Here is a 13,686-nt window from a genome sequence, read left to right as displayed (position 1 = left end):
GAAAAATTTGTACAGCGGGGGTGCTGAGAGCCATTGAACCAAACTGTAAACCATGTATGTAATGGAAACCACTTCAAGCCAGGGGGTACAGCAACACCTCCAGCTCCTATGCCTGTGGGAGGCTGTGCAGGGGAGTAGGTGAGCTGGGGGTGGTGGTGGCTGGTGAAGCCTTTATTAAACGGTGTGCCACTACACAAAATCCTGGTGGTCGTGGTGCTGGCAGGGTCAGCAAGCCCAAATGTGGGGTGCACCTTGTGATTTAAAAATGCAGGACCCATTAAAATGCTGCGGCTGCGGGCTTTCTTCATGCAGTGACCGCTTGTAACAATTCACCACTAGCAGTGCCGGGGAGCCCACATTTGGGTAGTTACTAAGGCTGTAAAATGAGGATATGACCCTCCCTACAAACAATGGGCAGGCGGGACTCGGGAGGGGGCTCCTATGATCACCCCCCCCCCAACTATTGCAGGAGCCTCCAGCGGCAGGTGCCAGCCACGCAATAGCTATGGGGCGGGAAGTACTGTTGAGGGGAAGGGGCTGCCCCCTGTGAACGGCTGCTGAGTGCGTGGGGTGTGTGGGGAGGTTGCTGCTACCCCTGCGACCGCGCTATAGGTGGCGGGGCTGAGATCCCCGGCTATTGCCGATAGTGGGGGGGGGGGAGGCGACGCACGCTGCAGGACAAAGCCCCAGCCGGGGGGGCAGGGTGGGTGATGAGGCCGTAGAAGGATACGAGCTACTCAACTCATCTCCCTCCGCCCCGAACTATTTCTTTCCCCAGATGTCACGCAGCATCTGTCCCACCACGCCCCCCCTCAACCGCCGTCGCACGCGCGAGGAGCAGGGGGCGGGGCCGCTGCCGAGAGGCGGGGGAAGAGGCGGGGCTGAGAGGGGAAGGGGCGCGGCTCGAGCGCAGGGGTTGGGGCGGGTCAGGGAGGAGCCGAGCGGACCAGACGGGCTGAGACAGTCACGGACGTCAGGGCTCGGCAGCGAGAACAAGGGAGGGGACGGGGCAGAGACGCGCCGTGCGGGAGCAGCGGCCGGTGGGGAGCGGAGGTGGCCGGGGAAGGTAACCGAGCAGCCGCGGAGGCCCCTGCCCGAGGAGCCGGGCTGGGGGAGCCGGGCGGCGGCTCCTGGTGCAGTCGCCGCCGCTGCGGGAGCCGCCGCCGTTGCTTCCGTCCGACCCTGCGGCAGAGCGAGCGGGGGCTGAGCCTGTGTCTGTAGCTGGGGCTGCCGCTCGAGCCGGGGTAGGGCGAAACCTGGCGTGTGGCCGCGGGGTGTGAGCCCGGGGCCGGGCGGGGAGCTGGGGAGGTTCAGAGGGCCCAGGGGCTTGGACAAGCCGAGCGCACCCGGGAAGGAGGAGGGGCGCGGGGCTGCTGCTGGCTGGGATCTTTGTGCCGGGCGCTGTGTGTTCACAGGCTGTTTCTGCTGCGTGGGGCCGCGGGGAGGGACAGGGCGTGTGTCTCCAGTGTGGTGTGTATGAGACGCAGACGGGGGGAGAGCTCACAGCTGCTCATTTCGACAGTCCTGGTGTAAAAATGTAGCTCGACCAGCCAGGACCTGGTGAAGTGACTCTTTAGCCCTGCCTCTGTATCAGCTGAAATGTAAAGCCCAGCACTGGGGACCTAAAGCAAAGAACCAAAAAAGAAAGAATACTGAACCCAGCCAGAGGGAATAGTACTGATAACAGAAATGTGCTGCAGAAGAATAAACCATAGGTTGTTAGCGGTGGATGTATTAAAATGGGATTCCAAGAGGCTGCTGTGTGCCCTAATGCATACAAATCATGAACAAAGAAGTGTGTAAAGAGAGCTGTGGACAGCACTGGTATGTAAAAATACACCTGGCAGTAGAGAAAGCAAGTAAAAGCATAATCAAATGAACAAATGTTGGTAGGGAAGGACGTTCAGGATAATAGGGTGCATGTGTCTCCTTAGGATCAGTGGGAGGCTTACTTTCCTCCGTGTGGTTTTGAGGTCACTTTAAAGCCAATCAAAGGATGTGAATGTGACTAATGGCAGCTCATACCCACAGCAGAAGTACGAGAACCTTGACTAAACTTATTTCTCCTCAGTAAGTTTGAGATTAACTTTAAGACTTTCAGAAATTGGTACAAATGGGGAATATGAGTTCTTGGTTTTAGCAGATGTATAGTAAAATCATGATGTGATCTCTTGCATCTGGAGTTAAAATCATTGTCTTGTTCTTTATTTCTTAGGTCCAGAGAAGAACTTTGTTTTGACATCTTGCAAGTGAGATCTCTGAGAAAGAGTTGAGGAAGAATTCAAGATCTGGAAGGAAGCACTTGTCCTACATTAAGGAGGTGTTAACATTTTCAGCTCTGCTACATAAGAGACCATAATTTGAAGCACTTCCCTGGTACTTGCCCAGATGTATGAAGTCTGCAAGGTTTGGTATTTATACTGACCAGTTCACAAGAAGTGGTACAGATCTACGTGTTTGCAATATAAATTTTACTTTTTGAAGAAAAAAAATATTCTGTATAGACTCCTCAGAAGCTATATTTTACTGTGGACAGCTTTTTCTCAATGTGAATCCAGAAAGATTAATGTTTGGAATTGAGAGGCATCTAATACATACTGAAAAAAAGTTTTTCAGTTTCTTCAGATGCATTGTCTCCTGTACTCTGGGAACATGCACAACTGTATAAACTACAGGTGTAGTCATGGAATTGTTACCTTTTGAGCCATATGAGAAGTATTATTGAGCCTTTAGTACCAGGCATCGCTTCGCCACGTAAGCAGTTGAACAGCTACACTCTAATCATGATAAAGCATTTGAATGGAATGACTCTGATTGTCTTATAAAGAGGCTGTTCTTTAACAAGAAGGGTTAACTCATTGTCACCCTTTGGCTGGTTCCATGCAGAAGATGGATCCTTATATCCAGACTTTAAGATGTTGAAGGTGTATTTCTGCTTATGACCAATCCCAGGGACAAAGGTCTGCAAAATGGCTCAAACAAGTTTGCTACAAGGGAAGCAGTTTTACTGTAGGGAGTGGGTTTTCCACAAGCTTCAGCACTGCCTTCAGGAGAAAGCTAACTGCAGCAACACTGCTGCCAACAAACCATCTCTTGTAGCAAATTCTGGGAATAATGCTGGTGTTGTCTCGGGGAAAGGAACTGCCTGGGGGGTGTTGTTGGTAGGAGGGCCTGGTAGTGGGAAGACAGCCCTCAGTACTGAATTATTGTGGCCAAGCTCACCTGCAAGTCTACAAAGAGGCTTGCATCGCCAAGCTCTAGCTTTCCACTTCTGCAGGGCCCAAGATTCTGACACACTGTGTGTGGGAGGGTTTATTAGAGGTTTAGTTACCCAAATCTGCCGCAGTGGACTCATCCAGGGATATGAAGACAAACTAAGAGATCCTGCAGTTCAAAGTCTCTTGCAACCTGGGGAATGTGAGAGGAATCCTGCTGAAGCATTTAAAAGGTAAAAATAAAACCATGTTGTGTTTATATAGTGCCTTTCATTCAAAGAGCCTAGAGCACTTACAGACAGGAAAAATATGCTTGTTGATGTTCATGGATTGCTCTCATAGCTTCTAAAATTGTCATGGGGGGAAAAAATCTAACTTCCTGTTCCCATAGCTCACATAAATCTTCTTTTCAAAATATAATTATGGATATAAAAAAATCCAGAGCTATAATTAATATTTTTGGAGGTATAGGGCCTTAGAGAATAGCTACTAAAGCCCATGGGGGAGGGGGAAGGCAGATTATCCCACATCTCCATAGTTCAGAGGAATTGCAAGAATTCTGCAGTATTTGGTACTTGCCACTGTCAGACAGGATAGTGGACAAGGTAGACCTTAAGAATTGCCATCCTGCATCAAACCCCGGCCTGTATCCCACAAGATCAGGTAGGAAAAAGATTAATTTTAACTTAACAATCTCACTTAAATATGCATAGATTGCACTAAATTCATATAACTACTTACAGAATTACCACTTTTTCACGCTATAAGGTGGTACAGAATCATAACTATTCTTTCAGTTGATATTTAAAAAAACTAGGGAATCCATACTCTGTGTAGAAATAACTTTTAAGATGTGGGCATTAATTTTTTTAGCAAAATCATAGAAACTGAATAACTGAGCGAAATCACTAGCTCAGCATTGCAGTATTCATTTTTTGCCATCAGTGCCCCTTGCAATACAAAAATGTGTTCAGCATACTGCTTGAAAGCTTTTTATCCGCAGAAGGAACATTGATGATCATGGTTTGTAAAGCAACTTACGGAAAGATCTTCAGGAGTGTATAATTGATCACAGCACTAGACCCCTCCTTTTTTTGGTATAGCTGCATAAGAGGTTAATTTAATGTAAACAATTAAAATGAAGGGGAAAAAACAGTAAAGGCAGTGACTCAATACAGTATTTGTAGTGGAATACTGGCATTTTTACCACTAGGTCATTAGTATGAAACTTTCCCAAGTTAACAGTAGCTACGTCATGGCTTTCAAGTGGCCTGTGTGAACGTTTTAGTGGTCTCTGAAGTCTAAGTGGATTAATGTCCACATTTCGAAAGTCACTAAAAGAATTTTTCCTTTGTCTCAGCCGAAGAGTTAGCTAAACAGCCACTGAGACTGAAGAACAGTACCTGATCACATTGGCAAAGTGGAATGAGGGAAGCTTGCATTACAGTACCTGTTCTGTTTTTGCCCTGTGGATAAATAGGATTTTAAGTCTCCAGTGCTTTCAAACCAACATTTTTCACAAGCATTAAGTTGATCATACCTTCTTTGCCTTCCTCACCCTCCCCCCCCCCCCCCAGTTAAAGTTTAAAATAGTTACTATTATAAGCTTGTTTAGATTTATAAACAAAATATTTTCCATTCTAGGCTATGAACTTGCAACAGGGTCTGCATGGGCAGAACCCTGCTTCTGCATGGAACCCACTGACTCTGCCCATCAGGGGCTAGTGCTGGTGCCTGATTTAAAGATAGGTATTGGTCACTTTCACTTCTGGTAGCTGTAAACGGAGAAATGGAATTATACTACTAGCACTGGGAGTACTAAGCTGAAGTGTGGATGTGAGAATTTGAGATTGTAAAGGTACTGAAAAACAAAGTTAAAAAGGCGAGAGAGATTAGGAGCTGCAGATGCTTAAAACTATTTATGCATAGTGAACAATATAATTGTAACCCAGAAAAATGAGGCTTTTCAAATGTATTATTTTTTAATTCCTTTTCTTCAAAAAGGTAAAATCAAGTAAACTAATTCATTCAGTTTAGTATATTTACCTTCTTTCTCCCACCCATTTATAATCTTCTGAAACTGTTCCTAAAAGTGGATGCACAATTGAAAGAGAAATGAGATCAAGAGTGTAGGAAAACTTGAGCAGGCCTCCTGATAAATGTCAGTCACTGGATGTAAAACTAAAAGAAGGAATTGCTGCTGGTAGTACTGCTTTTGGGCACTCCTCTTGATAAGCACATTTTCTATCACAAAATAGTTCGGGAATGAACACAGTTGCAGCTGAAGTTCTTTGCTTTAGATTGTCTGTCTTACCTTCACTCCTTGTTGCTGTTTCCTTTAGATGTTCTAGATTCAAAAGACTGTGCAAGGATCAAAGCTTTAAATTTAATTTAATTGCAGAAAATGTCAGATGAAACTATGCTTTTACTTAAAAAAAACAAAAACAAATCTGTGATGCTATCTGTACTTGTTAGAAGTCTAAAGTTTAAAATAAGACTACAACAGTGGCAAAGAGTTTTTTGGAATGAGTACCTGAAGTTAGGTTCATATGTTATTTTTAGACACTCCATTATGACTAAATCGTAGAAGCTTGAAAATTGGACCACTTTATGTAACTTAGTTTGTCTACCTTGGATCACTCTGCTGGTTTAGCTAGTGTGTTATACTTATAAAGTGCTTCTAATATTGATGCAGCTATACTGGCAGACCTGTGCTTTGTGTTGGTATAGTAAACCTACCCCCAGGGGAGAGACATGCCGGCACAGCTGTGTCAGTCAGGGATGACACCTCTTCACATCCCTGACTGAGCTAAATATGCCAGCAGAAGCTTATATTGTAGACCTGGCCTCAGTATGGATTTGAGCCTAACTTTAAGCATCCAGTGTTGAAAAACATGGGCAGTATTAATAAAAAATTACCCTCATGCTTCAAGCACTACATTACTGGTGCAGTATTCATTTTCTTGAAAAATATATTGGTTATTTAAATGACTTGTAAAGTCCTAATTTGGAATAGCAGTTTTTCATATTAGGTTGATCCCGAGTTTTTAAACTTTGAAACTATATAAACTTTCAAAACTATATAGACTGTTTATTTGTGTTTTCAAAGTTTAAATGTGAAATGATTGAAAATAGTCCCTGTTGGCCAAGGGAATGAAGACTAAACATGGTCCTAAGTCAGTGTTCCCTGCTGTTACACTTTCAGTTCTTGTATTGGATTCTCCCAATCCTCTTTGTCTTTTTACTATCTCCCTCCCAGATCTGTGCTTTTTGCCTCCCTGTCCTCTCAGATCACACTTCTGTACATGGTGCTTCACTAGTGAGCTTGCTGTAGCACTAACAGTGAAGCAAATGCAGTTGCCCCTTTCTGCTGCTGAGGGCTCAGGGTATAGACCCAATAATGGAGGGAGGAAAGCAGGAAGGAAGAAGCAAGAGTCTGCCTCTCCTTTTTATCCTATTTCCTTATCCCTCACAGAACACCTCCAATCTCAGCAGAGTAACATGCCTATGCTCTTTCTGCACACACATCTTTTCCACTGGTGCCAGCAGGAGCATTATGACAGTGACAAGATTCTGCTCTGCTGATACCACTAAGTGTTTTATACAAAGGAGCAACTCAGGTACAGATGTAATCTTCTGTGGGATTCCCTTGCTCCTGAAACAAGGTAAAACCCTTATTCTTTGTGGATTTAAAGTGCAGAGCACAGGTTAAATGAAAAGAAAATAGAGTTGAAGGTTGAAAAGGTTGAAGTAAAAGAGACCAGAAACTAATAAAATGAAAGGGAGGAGGGAAGGGGGGAACTAAAATTAAGAGTGCATAATATAGGGAATTTAAAAAGGCCCGAGGGGTGAAAATTAAAGTCAGTGGGAACCTGAATCTTCTAGTATATCTTAATGAAATATTTCCCCTCATGTTAAAATTCAAAGAGGTTTAGAATACTTTTACTACTTACTATATGGTGGTTGTTTGGATGGTCAGTGGCTGTGAGAGGGAAAGATTCAGTGGTCTCAGTGCTCACATGTCCACATTATGCAGCCGCCTTCTTTAACTGGCATAAATTAGCTTATTTACTTGACCATCTCAGCCAGTGTTGGAAGAATAGTTGTTTCCCTAACCATTCAATATTGTCATTCTAGGTCAGGCAGTGACGTACATTGGCAAGGTGGGGTAGTAGGCAAGTTTGTACTTCTTGTAATGCAGGTACAACAGTCACCAGTATACGACCAGACTCCACTGCTGTTAATATAATACTTTTCTCAAGCACTACTGTGTAGGTATTTAAAATGCACCTATCACGATGCTATGTGGATAGTAAATAATACTTTCACTTCTAATGTCCATAAAGTGAGTGGTTATTTATTGAATGTTACAGTGCAATGGTTAGCTGCAACACAAGTTAAAGTTGTGTTTAATGGGAGCTTATCTCTTTCAAAACAAAACATTGAAATGGCAAAAATCAAAACAAAATATAAACTTGGAGTGCTACTTGAATTGTGCATGGTAGTTTGAAACTAATTGATACAGAGTTCATATATCACCATCTTTGGCAATTCTCCTGGCCCCTTACTTTCCTTTGTACCTCTTTTTAAAGAAATTTCAAATACTCTGGGGTCTGTCCTTTGGCCATATTGCTCCTCATATGCTAATTTCTAGAATATCCATTATACAGAAGTAGTGTTTGCCTGTAGTATATTCTATAATATTTTTGCCATAATGGAAAATAGCTGCATCAAAGCAAGCCTGCTGAATCTTCATTTAGGATGGAATTGAAAGTGAGCAGGGGGAGAGAAATTCGTCGACTACACTTATAGCCCAGGAGAAATTTCCGGGAGCTGGGAAAGAGGACAACAAGAATTCAAGTCTTCTAACTTTTTAAATTCCCAGGCAGTTAACTACCTTTGTTATTGACTAAAGCCATGAATACCAAGATATGAGAAGATAAGGGAAGAGCTGCTCCGAGTCTGTGTTGCATGGAATTCTTCATGGAAGTTCCTGTAGCTGATAGGTTGTCATCTGTGCTAAACATAGAGGGTGGTTCTTCATACGCTTGCTTTTAAATAGGGATTAAAATTTCATGGAAGCATAACCTAGTGTGGCATGTCACAGCTCTTCAGGAGGGTTGTCACAGGAGCAATTTCAGCGTCACAGGTTCTCCCTCTGATTCCTATGGAGGTGCAGCTCTTCTTGATTCTGGGGAGGTATCCACTGAGGTATAGCAAAAAAATGTTTTTTAAAGGCAAAACAAGGAAATTAATAAACAGAACTACATTTAGTGACAGTTAAGGTTGCAGCAAGATATACACTATCCACCCAAAAAATTCATAGGCATGAAAATAATGTTAAAGGGAGAGACATCTACATTTTTTCTCATCTTCCCATATTCTAGAGTTCCATAAGGCTTTCACTTCCATTTCCAACAGATATATAAAGACTATATATATTTCTGTTTTGTCAAACATGCATTCTAATGCAAAACCTTAACAGTGTCAGCAGTGTTAAAGCAATAGAACTTCAAGTGCATGAAATGTGTGACCATGTATGCTGATCTGTTTTATACAAAAGCATAGGAGGTCACTGAACATTTTTCGTTAGGTGCAAGTTTGAAGTTGGGGTATATATTGCTTTTGGGAGTCGGAGTTGGAAATGAAAGCTTATGTAATACTGGAGTACATCACTTTGGGCAGCAGTAAATCATACGTCCAGAAGTTGCCATATACAAACTGTCATCATGTGCATGTAAATGTACAGAAGTAACTTCACCTACATTAGTAGCTGTGTTGTTCACTGGAATGACATGTGTTTGAAAAATGTGTAAAAGACTAGGGCTTTTGTGTTTCATGGTCAGAAATTTGATTTAAAATCTTACTCAATCTGTGTATTCAGTCAGCTTTCTTTAGAGACAAAAGTTTACTATATATTATTTTTCCTCCTGTTAGCAATATTGACTCTGCAGTGCTATCAGGGAATGAGCTGGATTTTTTTCTGGCTGCTGTATTGTCAACAAAGTTCCAATTTCAGGATGACTTTTACATCCCTTTTTAAGTGATGAGAACATGCTTTGCTTTCAGATTGAGTTTTACAGGTCTTGCAGTTTGGAAAAAAAAAAATCTACTTATTTACTGAGCAAAAGTGGAGCAGAAGTCCACTGAGAGACCCTAAATATACACCACCACCACAGTCCCTTCTTTTACTGTTGCTTTTCTGAGCATAGTCCCATTTAAAAGCAAATGAGGAAAAATCTTTGGTTTTATTCTTTTATTTATTTATTTTATTGTTCAAGTGTATTAGTATTTTAGTATAACTAGTCAAATGAGAACTATGAAGAAGCTGTTCTTTTTATAATAGTAATTTGAATTTGAATTAGTATGTTTCATTGTTTGGACTGTAGTGTCTTAAATTTATTTATTTGAGGCACCTTGCTAGCATGGTGGAAATATATGAACTAGATTGTGCTTTAGATTGATGGTGCTTACTGTTCAATTTTTAAAATACTGATTGTGTAGATTTTCACCATTGAGGCAACAGCCAGTTCCCTTTTGAATGATTGCTGCCATTTCGGGTTCTTGCTGCTTGAACTTTGACCAGTGGGTGTCTGAAACTATGAAGCTCCACATCACTAGCTGCTGAGGCAAGAGTTTTGTCTAAAGATGATCCTGGCTGCTTTGAAGGGGAGTAGGATGGACCTTAACTATTTTACACCTCTCCAGTGTTTTGGGTCCACCTCCCTAATGCATAACTACAGTGCTGTCTACTTCATGCTGTTTCCCTGCTCTGCTGTTCACAGCTGTCAGCAGTATGAAGTGGACGCTATCTTTGAGAGTTTCACTGATGCTCATAAGTTCAAAATGATGGCTGTGAGAAAGGTCTTAACTTTGAGAGTAAAAGGTGAGGGCATGGCACATTGGTGTTCAAGCTTTTCCTTTTTAATAGAGCTAAGTTTAGTGAAAGACCATACTACCATCAAGGCTGGAAAAAATTACTAGATGTGTATTAGCCAGAGGCCAATATGGAACCAGCTGGACTGTGGTAACCAGCTAGATCTAGTCTGTGGATAGTTGCAATAGCCTAAAGTTAGGCTGCCGTGAAGTAGGAGGATGTTGATTTTTCTAACAGTGTGCTGTCTGCGCTGTGCTCTGTCATCTTTTGTATTTTCCTCTGGAAAAGTCAGGTAACCTGACTCTTCATACCCTGTCTTCTCTTACTTGAGCCTCCTGGCTGCTGCAGTGAGGGTCCACTACGTCCTTCACCCTCCTTCCAGGTCCTGGCTGCTGGAAGACACTACCACAATCATCCCCGGCTTCTGTGTGGGTGGGTTGTTTTGTTTTTTTTTTGGGAGGGGGGGTATTCTCTTTCCCTGTGAATAGCTCCAGGCAGTGTTTGCTGTGATCATAGCTTTCCCAAGCAGCGGCAGAGTGAAATAGTCATGGTTCTTCTCAGCCTTGCTGAGTCCTTTGGGTTCTAAATAGCAGCAATGAAACCGACCTGACTAATTTCGTTCTGCTGCTGTTTAAGAAAGCTCTGAACACATAATAGGCAAATATAAAAGGCCACTCTTTAAAAAGAAAGTATAAAAGTCCACATATGCATGCATGTTTTGTATGTAACAATACTTAAAACAGATATTCTCTTTTCTATAACTCCAGTACCAAAGAGTCAACCATAAAAAAACTCTTGATCCCTGGCTCTGAAATGCTATGCCAAGAACATCCACCTTCATCAAGTGGATATGATAAACTTGAATTTTAAAAATAAACTATCTACAATAAGACCTTCAGTCAAAATAAATCTGCATTGTTTTGAAAAAGTGTAAACATAGCAAATATTTCATCTCTTCCTACATATTAAATAGTTTTTGAAGGCTCTGTCTACTGTTACAACACAGGACCTTCTTCTCTGTTTATAGTAAACTCTGCTATTACCTACAAGATCAAAAGATCTTTTGAGATCTAGCTAAAAATCCAAAACTGACCAAGACTGCCTCAGTGAGAGAAATAAGGAACAAAGCAAAATAAAATAAGCCCATAAAACTAAACTGTAATTGTATCCTCTGTGGATATATACTTTGAAGGCTACAGTATATAAATGCTAAATGTTGTTATAAATCACTAGCTGTCTTAAATTTGTTAACTTATTACTCTCTGCAACAGTTCACATAAACTATCCTGAATACTGTTCTTCTCTGTGCTTAACCAACTGGACTAAATTAGAAATATGTAGTTACATGATCTAGTAATTCACTTCCTGGGTTTTGCACTAAAGAACATAGCATTTGACCCCTAGCTTTAATTATGCAGTAACTTTATTTTAAAGTAGATGTTATTGAAAGCCCAACATAATGCAATGATCAGGACACAGACTGAAGATAACTCCAACGCAGAGGTGAAGAAATAATTCTTTCACTGCAAGGAACCAGCACACAAGATTAAAGGGAAATTGACTAAAGTGGTAGTTCTGACTGAACCTTTTTTAACTTTCTGTTGTAAAATTGCATGTTTCATAAAGAAAATTCTTATTGTTTTAGTATACATCATTTCTCCACTTAACTGTAATGAAACCCTGCCTACTTTGCAATAGGTGGTATACTCCATTTTGAAAGGGTACAAACTAAAACACGACTATTCTGGGTTGCCTGTTAAGTTTTTACTTATCACAATTAATAAAACAGTGTCTTGTGTAAAGAATACTGTACTTCCATGTTCTCACTCTCCAGCTTGATGCTCTAGAGTATTAGAAAGTTAAGTATTAAGTTTAAGTACTTGGTGACATTTCTCTAGAAGCTTTTCTGTTTTAGAACCTCTGGTGATGTAATAGTGTTTATAAAAGTAAGTTGGATTCTTCTCTTTATGTATGGAATCATTGTGAACACATTGAACATAATACCATTTAAGACTTTAACCTATTCAGTTTGAATTGCTCTGAGATAGTTTCCCTTAGGGAATTTTAATTATGACAAGTTATAGACCTTTCTCATCTTGTATTTTAATAGACACCAATGTTTCGTCTTTCATCCACCTAGTGCAATCTTAAATCTTCCATCTTTTCCTGTGAAGTATTTCACAAGTCTAATAGCTCCTGCAGACTAGACTAGACTAGACTAGAACAGACTAGTGTATATTTTAGTGTTTTGAAACCTCTTTCATGTAATCATAAAAAACAAGACTAGTACTCTTATAATGAATTTCTGTCCACTTGCTTTAAGATGACGCTACTTAACTAGTCCTGATTTATTTTTTCCCAACAGCCAGGACTTGTGCCAGTGTTTTGAGAGTTACTTTTTTAATTATTTGTCAGACAGGTGACTCAGTGTTCAAATTCTTTTTTTTTTTTTTTTTTTAAACCACATGAAAGATTTAGAACAGGCTTCTGTGAGCTAGCAGGAATTGAGTATGTAAACACAAGCTCCTAGAACTCTGGGAGAAACTAGCATTTAGAACAGTGTTCTCAAACTGGGGTTTGTGACCCCTCGGGGTCATGAGGTTATTATGTGAGGGGTCACAAGCTGTCAGCCTCTCCCCCAACCCTGCTTCACCTCCAGCATTTATAACAGTGTTAAGTGTTCTTAATTTATAAGGGGGGGGTTGCACTTTGAGCCTTGCTATGTAAAAGGGGTCACCAATACAAGTTTGAGAACCACTGATTTATTGCTGAAAGCAAAAGTGGAGCAATACTCTGAAGGGGACCTAGCTCTTGTCCTGGAATGGATGTTAATGTGTGGAATGGCCATATATCAGGAAGACTGAGAAATCTGCCTGTGAGGTAGTAATAGCTATTAATTCATTCTAAATTAACGATGCTTTGTAACATCCACAAAGATATATTTCCTGCTTGAAGAATTTATTCTCTTTTCCATTTGTCTTTTAGATTAGGAGACCCAGAGGATGGTGATTATTTGTGTCTTTTTAAATAAAAAGTTGGAGTGGTGGTGGGGATGTTTGCATGGGAGGTGGCCTTTGAAGGTGGTGTAAAGGAAGTGGGTTTTTAAGAGGGTGGGATCCTGTCGCTACACTAAGATTCATGGTGTGGGTGGAATGGAAGAAAGCCTTACGATACTATCCTTTGCTTTCAAGGTGTGGCAGGTAGGATGTGATCAAAAGATCAGAGAGACTTGCTGGCATGTAGGTGTGCCACACCTTGAAAGCAAGGACAGGAATCTGTTTGCTTTAACAGGTATTTGATGGGTCCAGTGGGGGCTACTAGGGATTTTCAGAAAGGGGGAGGGTAACTGTGGTCCATGTATGGGTCAAGCAAGAAGATTTTGACAGTTGCATTGTAGATGTACTAGAGGGAGAGCAAGAGAGGAAATAGTGGGACCACACAAGAAGGGTTACAGTCCAAAGATTGTTCTATTGATATGTTCCTTATAAAACAATGAGGAAGGGATGTACATTTTTGGTATTCTATCAGTGATGAGCATGGTATAAATACCTAGATACCACATCATTCTGCTGTGTAGCTTCACAAAGAAGTGTC

General features: G+C 41.4%; 1 protein-coding gene across 2 annotated transcripts in view; it reads left to right on the top strand.

Moving 5' to 3' along the window:
* Nucleotides 1-962: 962 nt before the first annotated feature.
* Nucleotides 963-13,686, top strand: part of ANKRD50 (ankyrin repeat domain containing 50) — a 49,211-nt gene continuing 36,487 nt past the window's right edge. Inside the window, exons 1-2 of one of the 2 annotated variants that reach the window (XM_074950832.1) lie at nt 963-1,066; nt 2,216-3,448. In XM_074950832.1, coding sequence (XP_074806933.1) covers nt 2,970-3,448 — 479 coding nt within the window. In that variant the 5' untranslated portion in view covers nt 963-1,066; nt 2,216-2,969. Of the gene's footprint in view, nt 1,067-2,215; nt 3,449-13,686 lie in introns of those variants that run through there. The other variant, XM_074950833.1, reaches the window with a different exon arrangement.

This window comes from Natator depressus, chromosome 4 (genome assembly GCF_965152275.1).
Source record: "Natator depressus isolate rNatDep1 chromosome 4, rNatDep2.hap1, whole genome shotgun sequence".
NCBI classification, from domain to species: Eukaryota; Metazoa; Chordata; order Testudines; family Cheloniidae; genus Natator; species Natator depressus.
The sequence above is the reverse complement of the archived record's forward strand: the minus strand, read 5'-3'. Positions and strand labels throughout refer to the sequence as shown.